Genomic DNA, 20,240 nt, shown 5'->3' with positions numbered 1-20,240 from the left:
TAATATCATGATTGTCATCATCATAATCCTCATCATCCTCCTCATCATCATCATAATTATTATCTTCTTCTTCCCTTCTTCTTCTTCTTCTTCTTCTTCTTCTTCTTCTTCTTCTTCTTCTTCTTCTTCTTCTTCTTCTTCTTCTTCTTCTTCATTTTTATAATAGATAATTATTATTATTATTATCATTATTATTATTATTATTATTATTATTATTATTATTATTATTATTATTATTATTATTATTATTATCATTATTATTATATTATTATTATCATCATCATCTCATTATTATTATATATTATTATTATTATTATTATTATTATTATTATTATTATTATTATTATTATTATTATTATTATTATTATTATTATTATTATTACTATCGATAAAATCATCAATACAGTGTTACCACTGGATAATGACATTGCCCGGGATGGGAAAATTATGTCGTTATACAGGGGTTTTCAAGATGGCGGAAAAAGGGGGCATGGTGAGACCCATGAATACCTAACAGTGCGATGCGCAGTCCAGTGCTTGAGAGAAGACACGTCCAAAAGCGTTAGAATGAGTATTTATCCTATTTACAAAGAGTATAGATGTTATGCGATTGGCTAAGAAACTCACAACATTGCCATCCTGAAAAATAATGGACTAACACACTATGTGCACCTGCGTGATGTCAACTTCGTTCTATCTATACCAGTTTCGATTTCACTTTCAAATGTGTATTGTCTTTGTTTTGATCATAAGCATGCAGTACTTGAACGCCATTCAACAAAACTGAGAATAAAGCAAGAAAATATATTCCCAATATGATAAATTCCCACGAGAAATATAGATGCACACATCTAGTTTAGATTTTAATTAAAATGAAATCCATACGATACTGCTGATGATATTTGAATACCGATAGTTTAGTATACTTTTTTAAGTGCACCAAAATTTACAAGCACTTAAAAATCAGTAGACCTAAGTCTTGCGATATTCAAAAAAAAACAACACTTGAGAGTACTATCGACTGATCAACTTCTTTGCTTTGAGCAAGCGCAGATTCCACACAGTGTAGTAAACATGTGTTCTGATTGGTCGGTAACAAAGCAATCTCATTGGGAGGCGGAAAGGGCATTTAGAGTTCCAGTTGACGATGTTTGGGTATTAAACATCGGCATCAACTGCTGATTATTGTTATAACGATGTCGCTAAACAGGGGTTTTACTCAAATGTATGTCGCTATTTGGGTTTTTTTATTACTAATAACATATAGCAAAAAATTCGGGACCAGAGGTCAATGTCGCTATCCAGGAGTTTTCATTATTCAGGGGTGTCGTTATCCAGAGGTTGCACTGTATGTTAATCTTCTTCATCATCATAATCATCATCATCCTCATTTTTAACCCAAAAAAATAAAGCTTTTTGAAATACAGATCAATCAATTCAATTCATTATTAACTGATCTGTATTTCAAATGACCTTTCTCATCAATGACAACAACCTTTCAGGATCAATTTCCTTCATGTGCTTGATGACGTTATCCTTGCCGTTGAAGGATGAGTCAGCCATTGCTGTAATGCTGAGGTCCTCCATCAGCCATGTCAAGAGCTGTGTCCTTATAGGGGCCTCGGTGTACAACTGGTGGGATCGCTGGATGTAAATTTCAGAACTCTTCTTGCGTAGACTGGTTTTCAGCTCCTCTCTCTTGTTGACTGGAGAGCATTCAATCAATCAATCCAATATTCACATTATCAATCATTTAATAAAAATAATTTGAATATTGAAATTAAGTAATTTTCTTATTATTTCATTGACGAACAGACAGACATACAGAGACACAAACACAAAATCAGAGATATGGATAGACAGAAAAATAAGTATGACCTTTTCTAAAATTCTAACAAATTCAATATTCTGCTAGCTATTGGTCGATTAAACCTATTTATTTAAGAAAATAACTCATCATATGCAAGATAATAGCAACATATAGTATTTATGAACCTTGTTTCGTTTTTTAAAACATTTTTATTCTTATTTTATTTTTTATCAATTTACCAGGGATGAACTGTTTTTTCTGCATCTCCATCAGTTTGGCATCCAATACATCCTTCCGTTTTTTGCTTTCAATCCCCTCATCTTTCAACAACTGTGGAAGAAAATGTGTAATTCTCATGATAATGGCAATGTTCACATTTCACAAGAAACTAAAAAAAAACCCAAAAAAAACAGAATGAACATTGGATTCAAATTCAATTCATTTGATTCATTAAAAGTTATGGCCCTGGCAAATAAGTGGTAGATAATAAAATACATTAGCACCCAAATTAGGAGGAGGAAATGGAGATGGGTCAGTCTAACACTGAGAAGACCAAGGAGTAACGTCACAAATCACTAACTCAATCGGGACCTCAAGGGACAGGAAAGGTGGGGCATCCAAAACAAACATGGAGGCACTCACTGTCTGACCAACTGAATATGGCAGGCCTCACTTGAGAGACTACCAAGATAATGGCCAAGGACAGAAACAAATGGTGGACGTTCATGGAGCCCCTATGTTCCACAGCGAGCAAAAAGGACTAAGTTATAATATTGTTTATGTACAAATTCATATAATTCACTGCCTCGATAAAACTGCATCGCTTGGTTTTTTCTTTCTTTTGGAATGAGCATGATAGGAACCAATTGTAATATTAAATTGAAAATAATTGTTTACAGCAAAAAAAATAAATGGACAGAAACTAGATTATTGTCTTCTTCAAAAATTGAAAAAAAAAATATGATTAATTACAAATCATACCTCATAGTTCAAGCCCATTTTGACTTCAAATGGATCATCTGATAGCTCAATGGATAGCATCTTTAGAAAATAATGGAAAAATGTTTTAAAAATTAGATTATTTCTGTGGGTGAAACCGTGCCATATAGAAATATATAGTATTTGGTGGACTGAAACCAGGTTCTCGTTATATCAGCCATCTAGTTTAGTATGAATTTCTTAGATAATCTTAATTATTAGTATGCAGCTTCATATGTGGTAACATATTCTAACGATTGGCTGGACAGAATGGAATGAGTTCATCCATGTTAATCTATTCCTTAAATTATTAAATTGGTGAGGAAACGTTTTATAAACCTGAAATTAAGCCGCTTAAGCTAAACAAATACATTATACATATGATTTTTGCAGTTCAAAGCCAATCTGCCACTTCCAGAAATATTCAAAATTACGTCACTATCTTTTGTTGTGAACTTACTAGAATTGTGTAGAATCAATTATATTCGCAGTGATAGCCAAAGGTCAAATAAAGGACTCATGATTACGTGCTAGCAGGTGTTCTAAATAACCATTTGAAACAAGAGGCAATAGAATTACCCTTAATTTAAGAAAAGTTGGAAGTTACTCGTATATCAATCTGTGAAATATAAATTTTATAAATATTATAATTTTTAGATTTGCCAGTAATTCTGACAATAAAAATTTAACATTGGCTGTATGGAACAATGTTGATCCCAAGCCTATTTCTTTTAAAGAATAGATTATAACATTCATGTTTCAACACTAAAACAAAAACATTGCATTTATTTTACCCTGGCTTTGATGCAAAGGTCAGGAGGCAAGGGGCTTTGGGCAGTGAATGGCTTCTTCTTAACTTTGTGCACCAGTTTAAGCCACTTGACCGTATTCATGACCTAAATAAAAATGGCAGATCACAAAATTTTACATGTGTCTTGAAAGTTAACAAATAATAATAATAAATAAATAAAAACTTGAATGATCAGTAACAAGCAACATGTTTCAAAATACAAAGATAAGCATTCAATATAAGCCTGACATGCTGCAAATTTAAGCTATTTAATATATGTGAAAAAAATAACGATAAATATTGAATTTTCAGTTTCAATTTCTTAGACAAAGACAGATACTGTGGACGTTTCAGGTTTCCCCTTAATCAACAAAACAGGATGAATGAAACACAACAGACGAATGAGATAATGTGCTTGTGATAGTGGCGTTGTTAAGGTGAATGGTTTATGTACAATAAACATTTAAAGGTTCATTTGTTGTTGTCTTTATATATTTTGTTAAATCCGAAATTTCGTTGGATCCTAAGTGCACTGTACAACTAATATCATTATCATTAACATTTTTTATACAACCAACATGGAACAGAAAATTTTAACTTTGAATTTCATAAAACGAAAAGCTTTACCTCTTCATAACAGGAAGCAAAATTGTATTTGTATGGAAAAACAATATCAATACTGTCAAAGGAGACACCCCTGTGGAAAAAACAAATGGTTATGCACTTTATTTATAAATAATCTTATTTGCAAATGAATTGAAGATATATAAAATTGTAAAACTAGAATGTTATTTAAACACACTGCTGTCATCGTTTTGTACATTCTTTTGGTGGCATAATGTCTTTCAGGATTTATTATTATAAAACAGCATTTCAAGTATTGGAGCAGGCTAATTAATCCCAAGAAAAATGCTTTTTTTTTAAATTTAGAAATAAAGGAATACCAAATATAAGTTATATATATTTATATATAAATATCCAAACTAAAAAAAATCACCATTCCAAAAAATGAAATCATTAAAATGTAAAGCGAGCTCAGCTCTGAAACAGACAATTGGGATTGCCTTGATAGCGGGTAAGTATTCTGGGTTAAAGACATTAAATGTTAGGAAGACCAAACTTATGTCAACTTTCACCATATCTTAAGTGACCAGCTAATCATTTACAGCTGGGTGATCTTATCAGTTATATATAAAAATCTGGCATAAGGGTGATTTAAAAATCATCATATTGTGGAAAGAGGGGGTGCTCAGCACAATGCCAGATGCTGACTTAAAATGTGTATTTTTAAAATATATCTACGAAAGAGTTTATATTAGTTTATGACTTGGTAAACTATCACTATTTTATGCGTGGAATCAGCGATAATGTCACTAAAGATCGCAAAAGAAAAGAAGTTATAAACAACACTCACCAAGCTCGGTTAGTAGGGTCACTGAGTATTTTAGCACTCTCTCTCTCTGAAGTAAGGTGGGAAGCAGGCAAGGTCTCCAGCTGAAAACCCTGGAAGAAAAATATAATGTTTTAAAATCAGTATCTGTGCCCTTTTTAATTTCTAATTTTATCTCATATCATTACCACTTCAACGTAAGCATCAGTGTGCATGATATCCATTGGCCATACCTGAGAAAATTTACAATGACAAAAGCAAATGCAGTCTCTAAGTCTTTTAACCACATCTCGAGGTTGACATCTCATTCATTTAATAACACACTGACGCTTTTAAAGTCAATCACTTTGGCATTACTTAAGTACACCATCATTGAATTGAAATGCTTATTCAGTGAAAAGCGAGCAATTTGAGATTATTTTGTCTATCATTGTAATAATAAGAGAGAAATTAGGGAGCAGGCACTGGTGTACCATAGAAATCTGAAACGATGCCAGGCAAAGCAGAACGAAAACTATAAGGAAAATAAATATCCAAAATGAAGTCAGCCTGCCTCGAGGCAGAGAATAGATTCAATGAAGTGACCATTCATTTCAAAATGGTATTATGTCTGCGTGAACCAGATACCAAAAATTCTGGATTTTTTTACGTGGATGGACATAGAATTCAACATTGTCTTTATTATCAAATATTTTCTATAATTTTTATTTGTCCAAAATATTGTAATAGAAAATACTGGTTGTGTCGCCCTATATTCTAAATATGTTGTCCACCAGAAGAAAAACAAAACCATTGTAAAGTGACAAACGCATAAGAGCAACTTTAGATAAGTTCTATTCAAATATGATATCATATTTAACTTAAAATTAAAAGAATTACAAAATCAGAGAAAAACTTGAATCAGGCCATTTTTTTTTCAGCACATTTAGTGGAATCATGCTGTATAAGCTTTCACTTTTTTAAAATAAGTTCTAATGGTGCATCAGCAATGTAACACTTCTGAAATTTACCCTTACTTAACTTGACACTGGTAACAGAACTGCCCACATCATTCCAGAAAAATATGTAACATTGCTTGTCAAAAAAAGAGTAAGATTTGGGGGAAAGCAGACAATTCAAATATATTTACAGCTATGTGTTTTCTCGTAACTTCATTTTTTAAATAATGATGAACTAGAATAGACTAGTCTGATAGACTAGAAACTTCGAAAGCTGAATTCTTAGAATTTTTTTATGTTTCCAGTTATAACGGTAAGAAAATATGGTACCAACAAACCCCTAATGCTATTAAACAACGGTTATGATGTTGGTAGTGAAAAGCATGTATAATGTATATAAAACTTCTTTGAGAGAAATTGAATAAAAAAGAGAAGTTATGAAAGTGTCAAAATCTTACAATATAAAATGAAAGCGTTCAAATCGTACAGGATAAGAAAAAAACATACATTATTGTTACCATTGGCACTGGGTCTAAGTAAAGGTTCACTTGGCTTGCAAAATGAAATATGCCTATGTCAATAAAAATTGACCAAGTGGTCTCAACTTTTTTTTTTAAACATTAAAGCAGACATTTTGAAAAGCGGATTGTGTTACTCAAATGTATGTGTGTGGGTGTGTGTGAGTGAGTGTGAATTCAGGGTTTACGTATGTGGATTTGTGCGTATGTGTGTGTGTGTGTGTGTGTGTGTGTGTGTGTGTGTGTGTGTGTGTGTGTGTGTGTGTGTGTAAGTAAATAAATTTTTGTATGTGCAAAAGATGGTCTAATACTTGTTGAATTGATACATAAAAGTTGAACTAAAATCTATTTCTTTTATATTTCAACATTCACTATATATTAAAGTAAAAAGGCTCACCGTGATGTGGAATATACTGTGGTTGTCACACTTGATAGAAAAGTCCTTGACCTCCATCAGCATTTCTGGCAAGGTCATGGTCACTAATAAGTTTGTAGTGAACAAGGAGATCCTATGTAGAAAAAAAAAAAAGATTATTTCTTTAAATCCTTCGAAACGGGCATCAACATTAGCAGAGCAGAAGAATACTGACTTGAAGATTCTTTGATTTGCAAATAAGCACCACTCTAAGTAAAGAGCTTTTTAGACCCACTATTTTCTTTCAATCAACTGACAGGATTGTTGCACACATCAGCGATCAGGTCTTCCCAATTATCCCTGCTATCAGCCCCCACAAAGAACATGTCTCATCCAACCACCAATAAGCCATTTTTTACGACTTCCCACGTGACATTACACGTCTTCCTGAACTTCTTCTCCCATTTATTATTCTTATCGTAACTTTTGATTTTTCTACATCATGCATTCTAAACGCTTATCTAATTATTTTCTTCTCTATCAAATCATGACATTGAAAAGAATTTAATTTTTTTTTAACTTGAGCATTAATATAGAGCAATGTCCATTAATTGTGCTCAAACCACTTTACAAGTAGAATCTTTAGAAATGTAATTATGTAAGTAAAGAAATAATCAAGAAAATCAATGATGAACACATTCTGATCAATTTGAGGGTTTGTTAAATCATTACTGGTTTTAAAAAAAAGAACCCAAACAAACACAGGCACTCAAGACAATATAGATAGTATGAAGTTGACGTCACTTAGGTCTTTGTTATTGCTTTGTGCCATTGGTCACTGGTTCGGATAAGTAAGAGCCGTCAGCGTTTATGAGTATTTCTCACTAAACTGTATTAACCAGATTATAATCGTTCAAGGTTACACATAGTTTTGAGTGTTGGTCTGTTATACTACTGGATGGCAATGATGTGAGCTTCTTAGCCAAGTGCTTACTATCTGTAGACTAAATACTCACATATGTTGCTTGGATAATTTAGCCTGGAGATTGATGTCAGCCAGAACCAGTACATTGATGGAAGTTGTCCACTTTGGTTTGGATTCAGAGGAAGGTGATGCAACTTTCATTTGTTGGGTTTCTTCTGGAAGTAGAGATTTTAGAGTATACACAATGGGACTTTTGTAAGTTAGTTAGAAAACTTCATGCTTGATTGTACAATATCTCAGATCATCATAATCACCATCAACACCGTCATCATTATCATGTCGCCATCATTGTTGCCATTATCCTGATACAATCACTACTTTTTTAAATATAATTTTTGAAAAATAAACAAGGAAATCAGTATTGCACCTTTTCTTATTCTGCGAGAGTGACAGAGACAAAGAAAACATTGAAAGAAGAAGACAGACAATTGTTACCATTGTCCAACCCCCTAAACTTGTTGTATAGAGATCTGGCGTCCTGAAGCCCCTGTAGCAAACACAGATGACACTCTGTTGTCCACTGCATAGAGAAATTCTGGAGTATGTGAACACGACATTCCTGCAAATTTAAATAAAAAATGAAAATCAAGAAATGGTAGAGTCATAAAGGTTTAAAAAAGGACACTACCTTTAACTGAAGCTAAAGTCTTAATCTAATGTCCTCCTTACACAAATGACCACTTGACCATCAGTCGTATATTTTATTGCTTTTGTTACCTGTCATGAATTGTATTCATATTTTAAATGTTTGTGAATTGACTGCCAATTCTTCTCTAACAGTAATACTTGCATTGATCTTACAGATTACCCATGCACCCTATACACTTTCAAGTTCAACCTTCCATTATGAACCACACAAAACCTGTTATCTCAAGAGTTAAGTAATCAGCACAAAAAAATATCAAATTTATAATTTTTTAGTGATATGTTTACACTGTGACGTGAAGAAATAAGTACTCTTTCAATCCCTGAACGAGACTTCCAGGCATTCATTTGGATGACATCCCTTCAAACCTCCAAACACAAAAATTTCCATTTATGCAAAATGTGAATTAGATCCTTTTCATTCTAAAAGTATTTGAAATCCAGCTGTTACAAATAGTTTTTAGGGAAAAATGCTACTGTAATATGGTGATACTCTGATACTTACTTTGTTGGAAGGAACATATTTCAACTTGACTTGATGTATATACAAAACTGGTTGGTGGATTTCACTTGAACGACTTAATCTGAAATAAGGCTGGAGATATGACATAAAGAATAATCATGTACATTTCCAAGGTTTCATCATGCCATATGAAATCAAATTTCAATTAATAAAGAATAAGATACTTGTAGGAAACCTTTTTTGTACTTGCAATCTTACAATATCCATCACTACATATAGCCTAATATATATGATGTAGTAACGTTTTAACTGTTTTTATCATTGGCTGAAGATGGGTTTTGAGCCTGAAACATCCTGTGTTTAGTACTTTGTTCAATTTAAAGTTGTTATAATCATTTTTGCGCATCTCCTTTTATTGATTTATATATTACATTGGGGTGGGTGATGTCAAAAAGTAACAACTTTACCTGTTGTTGGTCAATGACAATGTAATGCAGCTTGGTGCCGTCCACTGTCAGAGAGGTGTTAAAATGGCTGTGGTTGAAAGACACACTGTCAATTCTTGTCATTACACTTACTGGGGAGAAGAAGAAAAGATTTTGGTTTGATCCTAGGACTTGTAAGGAAAAGATATGTGGGTGAGGGTGGGTCTTCTTTATATGTGTTGTCTGTGTTGTTTGTCTGTGTGTGTGTGTGGGGGGGGGGGGGTTGTTTTTGTTTTTTTTTAAATTTGCTTTTTACTAATTTGTTTTTGTTGTTGTACAGTCCAACTTGTGTAAGATGAACCCCAAACTAACTCATTCTTAAACTTAATACTTGTTTGAAGTCTTAGGTTTAAGAGTTATTGCTTATTTGGGGTCATCTAAATTATCAAATAAGATATGAAGTGTTTTGTTCAGGCATCTCAAAAAGAATAACTTATCATACTTGACTTATGACTTCGGACTGAGATGCCTCGGCTGCCTCCACCAGATAATGTTTTAGGTTTGACCAACGTTGATGATCCACAGCAATTGTCTACAGTGCCTGAAGATCCTCAATGTGTTTGTGAGAAAATAGATAGAGAACATAAAAGGTAGAGAGAGAGAGAGAGAGAGAGAGAGAGAGAGAGAGAGAGAGAGAGAGAGAGAGAGAGAGAGAGAGAGAGCACAGAGAAGAGAGAAGAAAGAGAGAGAGAGAGAGAGAGAGAGAGAGAGAGAGAGAGAGAGAGAGAGGGAGAGAGAGAGAGGGGCGTTGGAGGAAGGGAGAGAAATAGAGAGGGGAAGGGTGAGAGAAGGAGCTTTCATACCTCCAATACTATTGGTAATAAAAGTGTTAATATTGGAAATATCACATTTGACGACAGCAGTCAATCTCTTCCCACCCTCTCCTTGGCCTCTTGTCGGAGACAAAAGGTGGTTCGCCACACCTGTACTTGCTTGACCTTGACTTTTTAAAAATAGTTGAAATGAAAAAGAAAAAAATTCAAAATCGTTTCATCATTACTTTTAAATTAAAATCTTTGACAATTTAAAAATATCATAATCTCTTAAAATGAAGCGTATTGTAAGAATTTAAATAGTATTTTTTAGAGAATTTGCAGATCTCTTTTATTATCAACAATTTCTTCCAAGAAAAAGCATTGTTTCCTAAAGACAATTAACCTACATTTAACACTGTGACTCATAATTTGATAAATGCCTTACAACATGGTGAGATGGTGACCAGTATAAAAAAGAATGTTTCACAGAGACAAATAAAGTTTGAAATGGACAAACCGTTCTATTGAGAGAATAATTATGTGCTTACCCATTTTTTGATGAATCATATGTAAAGTCATCAACAATAATAATAATAATAATGATAATAATAATAATAATAATATTAATAATAATAATAATAATAATAATAATAATAATAATAATAATAATAATAATAATAATAATAATAATAATAATAATAATAATAATAATAATAATAATAATAATATATTTTATTCATAAAAAAAAATGGAAATTCGTTTACAGACGTGGCATGTATGAAAATGTATAAACACAAAGTTGAGAATCTATGGCGGCAATGTATACATATATATATATATATGCAAATGCACAAAATTGTAAAAATATACAACCAAGAACCAATAGCAACACTTTATATATTAATCTAATAAATTGAGATAGGCCATACCTCTGGCCTTTAGTCCGAACTTGTGTGTGTATATTTAAAAGATAGTATTTAATTTAAATCACAGTTGCTTGTTAAAAATTCGAACACCATGTGGCAAAAATGAATTAAGGTGACATGTTGTCTTTGTTTTTATAGATATAAGGTGACGGCTCCTCATGGAGAACATAATATATTTGCGAAGGGAGTGATCGCCATCCTTCATAACTTTCTCCATTTTACTTAGACAAAATGCAACATATTTCACAATTACACAATGTAACGAGTAAAATCACACAACTGTTACAGTGCATAAGCTCTCATAAGAAGTAGAGGATTAAGTTGTCTGAACAGTTTTAAAGAATTCTTAGACACTTTTTCTGGAAACACGAACACTGGTAAAATCCTCTGTGCCAGGGGGAACCCATGAAAAACATAATAAAGAAGTGTTTTTGTTTTTTTCTTCCAGCAATGCATTCATTACCTGTTAGCAGATAGTTGAGTGCCTGGTCGACCCTTCTGAATGGCTGCTGTTAATTGACCGAGAGCATGGAAGAGAGATGATGACCACTCCAACTGTATGTTATCCTTCATCACGTCGATTTTCAACTCACTGTTGAATTTCTTCAACTATAATATTTAAACAATTTATAAGACATTATGATGAAAGATAATTTCACAATACAAAATAAATCAAATATAATAAAAAGGATTAGAAAGGGTCATAAAATCGAATCATATATAAAGCAATCAACCAACCCAAAATCATATGACTCCCAACTGATTTTTAAAAATTTGATTTGTAGCAACAATTTGTGTATATCACGTAATTATATTAACATGTTGGGGGTCCCGATAGCTCAGTTAGTAGAGCACTCGCTTCACATGCAAAAGGACTGAGATCAATCCCAGTTGTAGTCGAGATTTTTTTCTAACCCCCCCCCCCCCTCCTCTCCACCCAGCAGTGAATGGGTAGCTGAGTCTAGATAGACTAGCGTCCTATCCAAAAAATAGCAAGCAATTGCTATTGTCCGTTTCACGCTATAGAAACCGGGATAAACTCCGGCTCCATGGGCTGAATGGCTCTGAAGGACAACTATATTAAGAAGTTAAAACATCAATACACACCTTCATAAGAAATGTACCAAGATAGATGACATGCCCCCAGTAATGTTTCTTGCCTCCAATGTCTTGAATAGGCAGCTTAACATCAGTAAGGCAGCAGCTCACATTTTGTACGTCTACCTCACAGCTCACATTATGAAGACTGTACCAATCAAGCTCTTGTAAAGCTAAACAACAATGGGATAGAATGTAAAATCCTGTTTATAAAATGCAAATCATCTGATCGTGGCTACCCGTTTTGAGCAATAATTTTGTCTTTTACGATACTCAAAATAAAGAAAAGAAGAAGAAGAAAGAAAGAAAGAAGGGTAAATCCCAGGTATCATATCAGCATTAGATAATCATTTCTTCAGGTTCTTTGCATAGTGAAGATTTAAGATAGCAGGCACCTTGAAAGGAACAAAAATGAAGTAACCAAGTTAGGGAGACTGTACCAATTTATTACACTTTTTCAATTTTCTACAGCTTTGGATTTCTTTATCAATAAAGCAGTCTAAGAAATGTCATGCAAATGACAAATTACTTTATCAATTGACGGATATTCCCTAATTTTGTGCATTCTTACAAGTCTTCCAAATACAATGTTCAACTTATGGAAACCTAGCTGATGCTCTGGGTAGCATGTCACATGCAATGGGAAAATTTGTACAGAACAGAATAAAAGCAACTCACCTAGTTCCTGTCTCTGAAGTATTATCTCACAAGTTGAAATTATTACAGAGGCAAAACAAACAAAAAAGACACTCCTTTTGCGATTTTTTCCCCTATTTTTTCATAGGCTGTAATTCTGTTCTTTAACTTGCTATAAATATTTAGGTCTTCATGTTTATTTGCTATCTATGATAAACGTGTCTCTCGTGTTTTCTGATAAAGTTTGAATTTGATCCTCTGTAAGTGAGTGCTTTTGACTAAATCAAACATCACTTGGATTGAGAAGAAGTGAAAAAGTGAATCAAAAAAGTAGAAGAAGCAGAAAACAAATCTTAATATTAGAGTTGCCTGATTTTTTTTTTATTGCATTTATATCATCAGAATAATAAGTCAAGAATTAAATTTTCAGATGATCAAAAAATGTTTTTACGTCACAATGAACTTTCGATTGCTTTGCTGTAACATAATACAAAAACACAATGAGGAAAATAGATAATATTGGAGGATTGAAACCAAGTGAGCACAGCAAGTACATTACAGTGTTTTTAACAGCCTGCATTGGTCTTTCTTAGACAGACTAATCTGGTCAAATAATGTCAAAACTGAAATTGGTTAAATTTGAGAAAATAATCACAAAATTGACAAAAAAATACACAAGATATTACAAAAATGGGAACGTACCTAATATAAAAATTAAACGCATCTTAGATTCCTTTTGAAGTCTTTCTTTTTTCTAACAGTTAAAAAAATTCTTGTTGTATGATGCAAACTGGAAGCTAAAGTAACTAATAAATTTAAAAAGGACCTTATAATAAGTATGAGTCCAAACTGACAATCAGGAAACAAAAAAGATAGATATCGTTGACCACTCTTTAGATATTTCTGGTAATTAAGACCCAATTACCCAATGATTGGGTACCCAAAATGAGCGAGGAAAAAATTAATTTACACAAATAAATCAGACCCACCATTTGAGTTTAAGTGTTTAAAAATATTTTTTTTTCCTTTGGAGCCATCCAGTAATTTTCCCAGTATAATATGCATTTTTATACATTTACTTACCAGGACCTCCTGGCTTGACAGTGGCATTGATTCGAGCCTGAGACACCTGAGTGTTGAGGCCCGAACAAGCTGCAGTGGACACAATGGAAGATATATCAGAAAGCTCCAGAACGATGGAGAAATTCTTATTGACCATCCAGGACAGCAAGGTTGGACTAGAGAAATTGAAAATGTAGACGATATTAATTTTTCATCCCCATGGATGCATTTTGGATTTGAAATATTGGTGATTATAACATTGCTAGAATATTATTGTTCAAACATTAAAATTTCCATAATTTCTTTTATCAAAAGTAAATGCAGAATTTATACTTGACATCAATTAAAATGTAAACAACCATCTTTGAACAAATTGCAAAATTTCAAAGTTAGCACATTCAGTTAATTATTGCACTTCTTCACGATTTCATCAAATACAAACATTTGTCATTTTTTAAAATGTATTTGTTCGACCTCAATTACACTAAACCTATTTTTATAAACTCATACAGCAACATTGATTTTTTAAAAAACAAGGAGTAGAAAAATGTCTTTTTTTGTATCGATCTTCTCTTTCTTTATAACAATCAAATAGTACATGGCATACTAATAGATCCATACCAAATGAAGTAATACAGAATACAAGCCTCCTCCTCCTCTATTACTACTATACTTCTACTTCTACTACTATTACTACTACTACTACTACTACTACTACTACTACTACAACTACTACTTCTACTACTACTACTACTACTACTACTACTACTACTACTACTACTACTACTACTACTACTACTACTACTACTACTACTACTACTACTACTACTACTACTACCACTACTTCTACTACCACTACCTACTACAATAAATATTATTATCATGTTGGTTTCATCTACCATTTTCTTTTCTTCTCTCTACACTTTATGTTGTCACCAAATGCTGTTAGAAAAAAAAAAAATGGCGAAGCCTATGAATAAAGTCGAATTTTTTTGTTTGTTTGTTTTTTTTTTTGGTACCAGGCTGAGTCTGCCAGCTATACGAAAAAGAAGGAGAATTAGAATAACTAGCTTCACTTTTTTAGATTAATCCTCCAATAAACTCAAGCTTTAGAATTGTTAAAAATGTTCCATCAACTAACCTTGGCTTGGATCTTGTCCTCCTTAGAATCAAGGGAGGTGGTCTATGCTGTTGTTGTTGTTGTTGTTGTTGTTGTTGTTGTTGTTGTTGCTGTTGTTCTTGATCTGATTGAAGCTGTTGTAGCTGCAGCGGCTGTTGTTGTTGTTGTTGTCGTAGATGTGGATGTGTACGATGAAATATATTTGTGAAGACAGACATCCAGTATTGAACTTCTTCATGGTGATAATGGAAAAAGCCAGAACTCACTGCCAGGACAGTGTCGAGTGAATCTCTGAGAAGCTGAAGAACAATTCAAATATATTATGACGATGATGATGATAATGATTACAATGATGGTAATGATGATGATAATGATGATGATGAGGAGGAGGAGATGGAGAGCATTCCAAACTACCTCACAAAATAATTGATCGGTAACCTAATATATATATATATATATATATATATATATATATATATATATATATATATATATATATATATATATATAATATATATATATATATATATATTGAATCGTGTTTGATACAAATATGGTACGAAAAGTGCTCGATATGTAGTAATGGAGCGAATTATTATTTTTTAAATATTTACCACAATGTTTGAGACAGTCTATATTAATGTTTCAGGCTTAATTAGCCATCGTCAGGACTGAGTTGGTTTGTTGACTGTTGTTGTTTGTTGAAGTGCTTCCGGTTTGAAGCTATATTTTATATATTAATATAATATATATATATATATATTATATATATATATAAATATATATATATATATATATATATATATATATATATATATAGCTAACTTCAGTAGCCAACTTTTATGATTACAAAGCCCACTGCAGAATCCAATTGCCTCATTTGTCAAAGAATAAAACAAATACATAACCAAACCAAGTCCAATTCTGTGATTTGCATTAACCACTCGGTCTCTCCATTAAAGCAGGGAATAACTTGTTGAGCCTATTCATGATCTGGCAGAAAAAACTTGCAACGTTTTATTCTATTCATTTCATGCTTTGTCATCATTAGAGCACTGCATAGTAGTGAGGAATGAGACAAAAGACCGTAAAATTGATGCAACAAATTTAGGTAAAATACTCATTACATCTGCAGCCAGATTAAACATACCATACAACTGAATAACCTTGAATATTATAGTCTGATAATTAACTGAGAACTCATCACTAACAGGCAGTCTAAAAATAATAACAAAGAGTTGAGTGATGTCAACTCCATTCCATTTATAGAGCTGTAGCTTTAAAGGCTTGTTTTGTTTTTGTTTTTCTACATGACATACAATGCATTTGTGCAGTACTGATATCTAGAACCACAGGTTGATATTGGCCTTATATATCACAGACATTTGTAGATAGTCAAGATATTCAAGTTGGCTGTGTCCACCTCATCGTTTCAACAAACACACACCTGCATTGTTGCTGGGCAGAGTTCATGATAAAGATGTATGTTTAAGGATGTACCGTTATGATGGTATTAGACACCATAATAAGAAGGCTTGTAGTTTTGCCACTGTGGGGTTCCGAAAGCTCAGGTGGTAGAGCACTCACTTGTCCTATCCCAGTTGCAGTAGGGAATTTTTAAATGTTGTAAATCACTTTGAGCACAGTTAGTGGATACTACCTATATAAAAGCTCAAGCTTAGGGTTTTTTGTGTTTTTTTTTTGTTTTTTATTGTTGTTGTTTTTTTTTTGTTTTTTTTTTTTTGGGGGGGGGGGGGGTTCTTGTTTTAGATATCTGTGTTGGAAATAGGGAAATCTATGGTGCAAATAAAAATAAAATTGAGATATTTTAAATGGGACATAGAGACATATTCAAAATTCTGATAATATGTAGTTTAATGTATTAGAGATATAAGTCCTTCAAAATATAAGCCTGCTTACCTGCCCTTTGGCAACCACCTTGGTGAGGCCTGCAAATTTAGCCTGCATTGAGCTGGTGTTAAACTCTGTTGAGAAAGAAAAGATAATTTTACAAATAGCAACTACAACAAAGATACTGTTTATCCTCAACATGATCAAGATGATAATGCTAATGAGGATGATGATTATGTTGATGACAATGATAATTAATACCAATGACACTTACCTTCCAGATACACATTACAATTCATGTCTGTAGCACTCCAAAAAGACTGGTTGTGAAAGCCTAGATGAAATAACTTTAGGGATACATGAAGGCTCCTGAAATGGAAATTGATAAAGAGGTCCTGGTAAAATTTAAGAGATAAAAACTCAAAGAATAAACACATCGAATCAACTAAGTCTGTTCAGCATCACTTTTAAAAGGCTTTACACTTTTAAAAGCAACAACTTAATAGTATATATATATATATATATATATATATATATATATATATATATATATATATATATATATATATATATATATATATATATATATATATAAAATCATTTGTAGGTACATTACTTGCTGGATTCTAGCATACCGAATTCCAGCACGCTCTGCAATACGACCCAGCTGCAACTGGGTGATCAAATGTATTGGTTACCACCTCCCATGAGCATTGGATTTCAGAACGCTTAAATTCTAGCAGGCTTTTTTGCTTTTTCAGAGAGTATGCTAAAATCAAGTAAGTACTGAATCATACCTCATGATCAGTCAAACAGGCATGTTAAATATTTTCTTTGATAAAATGACAAAATCATCACAATAAACTGTATTTTAATGAGCAATGATGACAATATATTTCAAAGGATCTTACCTCTGTTTTGTTTCACGAACAATTTTAGCATCTAAATCAGCTATGTCAAAACTCACATCTTGCTGTAAAACAAACAAATGAAAAAGAAAGTTTCTGTATTGACAAGGCAAATGAAATGAAGAAATAATTTGTAAAATTTTCAAGCCATAATTATGCCTAATTCACAGACGACTTTAGATTTCATTTCAACTAGAAATTGAAAAGAATATAATATTTTTCTTTTAAATGGCGAAAGTCAATTTCATCCAAACCATAGAATTTTAAGTCAACTTCAAAACTGGGTACTATAAAAACAATTAAAATTTTAGTAAATCTTACGAGATGTTCAAAAATCTTTAACTTCGACACAACCATATCATTGGGCCAATGTACACTGTCCTCTACATCTCTTTCTCCTATGTTGTCTCCGTCTCCCAAGGGACCAAGAATATTGTCCTCCATCCCAAATAAGTCGTCAGGTCTGATACTGGCCCTTCTCCGTTTGATATTTTGAAGATTCTGTAAGAAACCTGCATGAAAATCAGACAATATAGAATGAAAGATGAAACTCAAAAAATTCTTTTTCTCTCTTTATCAGTGAAAAAAAACAATGATGGCAATGTTGCCGATGATGACGATGATGATCATGATGATGATGGTGGTGGTGGTGGTGGTGGCGGTGGTAGTGATGGTGCAACAGCGGCAAAGATTATTAAAATAATAATAATAATAATAATAATAATAATAATAATAATAATAATAATAATAATAATAATAATAATAATAATAATAACACCAATAAAACTATTGATTATTAATTGGCATTTCATATAAAACAATCTTCATTACACCAAGGACCTTATATTCTTAATCATTGTATTATATTTATACTGAGTGGACAAGCTTTAAAAAAAAATTAATTTTAATGACGAGTCTATTAAAATAAAAATGTGGTTAGATTTTTGAGAATTTTACTGAGCTTAACACACAATTAAATCACAATATTTGATTATCGAATACTACAAACCTTCTGTAATCATCATCTGAGGTTTAGTCACAACAGTCTTCAGAACCTGTAAAAAAATTCAAAGTTAAACTGAATCAATTGAAAATAAATCAATATTGTCTTCAGCTTATTTAATTTGTCAAATAAAGAATAGTAAACCGTGGTCAACTGCCACTCTTGTACATCGGACATTGCAGAAACCACATTAGGCGCAGCAGTATCACCTGCAAAAAATTTATTTGACGAATTATTTACAGCTCATTTAAAAATATATCTTTCTTCTTTCTGAGACACTCTCATTTTGTTAAAATTCTTATAGTTTTGTTTTTTTTAATAATATTTATGTGAGGTGTGGTAGAGGCCAAATATAAAGAATTCTGCTTGGACGAGACACAGTTTTAAACTCGATTCATTCCTTTATGATTGCATTTTCGAATCATTTTTATTTTGGAGCAATCACCCTTTTTTCAATATTTCTGTCCTCATTTTGTGGAATGGGTTTCCTCATGTGGTACTGCTGCCTTAAACCCTTAATCTATTTTTAGTAAATACACTTTGTTTGACGTTTTTATTTCTACTAAAAATCTCAACATAAATTTCATCAACATATAATGCCAACTCCTCGTCTGAATGATATTGGCATAAATTATTGTAGCTAATCCAGAGACCTTTGTGTTCTTCAGTACCGACTTAGCAATTATATAACAATTCATTCTCTCTGCACATACTCCAAAATAGGTTGGCCTAATAATTTCTATTTTTAATATTTGGCATTTTGTGACATTATTTTCATTGAATCTTTTGCATACAAAAAGAAAATAAATGAAAACCATTTTAAAATCTTGACAAGGACTCAACCATCGACCAACTAATCTACATGATCTGACAAGAAAAGGTAAATTGTTGGCATTGTTTGACTTTGTAAAATGTAAAAGTCCTCCTCATTAAGCATCTTCATTGATTGAGTCAAAAACAATAAAACTTGATTTCATTAATATATTCATGCCATGCTGCTGTAACATTGAGTAAGGCACTCTTAAATCCTAATCAAAATCAAACGATTAAGGTGTGAATGACTTCTGTTTAATGTAACTCATTCTACATAAAGAAAGTGAGCAGACAACTTAAGTTTTATAGAATTGAATGAAATCAAAATTTATTGTTTCTTTTTATTATCTCTTCTTTGTTCTACAAGGGACTGAGATCAGTCAAGATTTTTTTGACACCCCCCCCCCCCCCCCCCCCCCCCCCCGTGTCCATCCAGCACTGAGTGGGTAGCTGGGTCTGTTAGATCTGGTGGAAAGTACTTTGCAATAGATTAGCATCCTATCCAAATGGTGGCAAGCAATTGCTATAGTCCATTTCATGCTATAAAAACCGGGATAAACTCCATCTCTATAGGCCTAATGGCTCTGAATGACTACTTTTTAAAAAAACTTTCAATTGTTATTGTTCATTTGACGCTCCTATAGGCTTAATGGCTCTGAAGGCCTACTAATTTAAAAACTTTCTATGTTCTATGGGGAGGGGTAGGGTTGG

General features: G+C 32.5%; 1 protein-coding gene across 1 annotated transcript in view; it reads right to left on the bottom strand.

Moving 5' to 3' along the window:
* Window positions 1-20,240, bottom strand: part of LOC144967275 (protein hobbit-like) — a 93,838-nt gene that overhangs the window by 65,202 nt on the left and 8,396 nt on the right. The window contains exons 8-28 of the mRNA XM_078904321.1: window positions 18,723-18,768; window positions 18,035-18,225; window positions 17,717-17,778; window positions 17,080-17,174; window positions 16,875-16,939; window positions 14,976-15,253; window positions 13,856-14,010; window positions 12,146-12,309; window positions 11,502-11,647; window positions 10,161-10,300; window positions 9,340-9,449; window positions 8,915-9,004; window positions 8,200-8,323; window positions 7,796-7,919; window positions 6,822-6,933; window positions 4,993-5,081; window positions 4,206-4,275; window positions 3,583-3,684; window positions 2,792-2,851; window positions 2,050-2,140; window positions 1,496-1,706 (exon numbers count right to left, since the gene is read on the bottom strand). Coding sequence (XP_078760447.1) covers window positions 1,496-1,706; window positions 2,050-2,140; window positions 2,792-2,851; window positions 3,583-3,684; window positions 4,206-4,275; window positions 4,993-5,081; window positions 6,822-6,933; window positions 7,796-7,919; window positions 8,200-8,323; window positions 8,915-9,004; window positions 9,340-9,449; window positions 10,161-10,300; window positions 11,502-11,647; window positions 12,146-12,309; window positions 13,856-14,010; window positions 14,976-15,253; window positions 16,875-16,939; window positions 17,080-17,174; window positions 17,717-17,778; window positions 18,035-18,225; window positions 18,723-18,768 — 2,525 coding nt within the window. The remainder of the gene's footprint in view (window positions 1-1,495; window positions 1,707-2,049; window positions 2,141-2,791; window positions 2,852-3,582; window positions 3,685-4,205; window positions 4,276-4,992; window positions 5,082-6,821; window positions 6,934-7,795; window positions 7,920-8,199; window positions 8,324-8,914; window positions 9,005-9,339; window positions 9,450-10,160; window positions 10,301-11,501; window positions 11,648-12,145; window positions 12,310-13,855; window positions 14,011-14,975; window positions 15,254-16,874; window positions 16,940-17,079; window positions 17,175-17,716; window positions 17,779-18,034; window positions 18,226-18,722; window positions 18,769-20,240) is intronic.

The sequence above is a fragment of the Berghia stephanieae genome, chromosome 3, assembly GCF_034508935.2.
Source record: "Berghia stephanieae isolate SIO BIC M18660-M18661 chromosome 3, UCSD_Bste_1.3, whole genome shotgun sequence".
NCBI lineage: Eukaryota > Metazoa > Mollusca > Gastropoda > Nudibranchia > Aeolidiidae > Berghia > Berghia stephanieae.
This window is presented reverse-complemented; position numbering and strand designations above follow the sequence as displayed.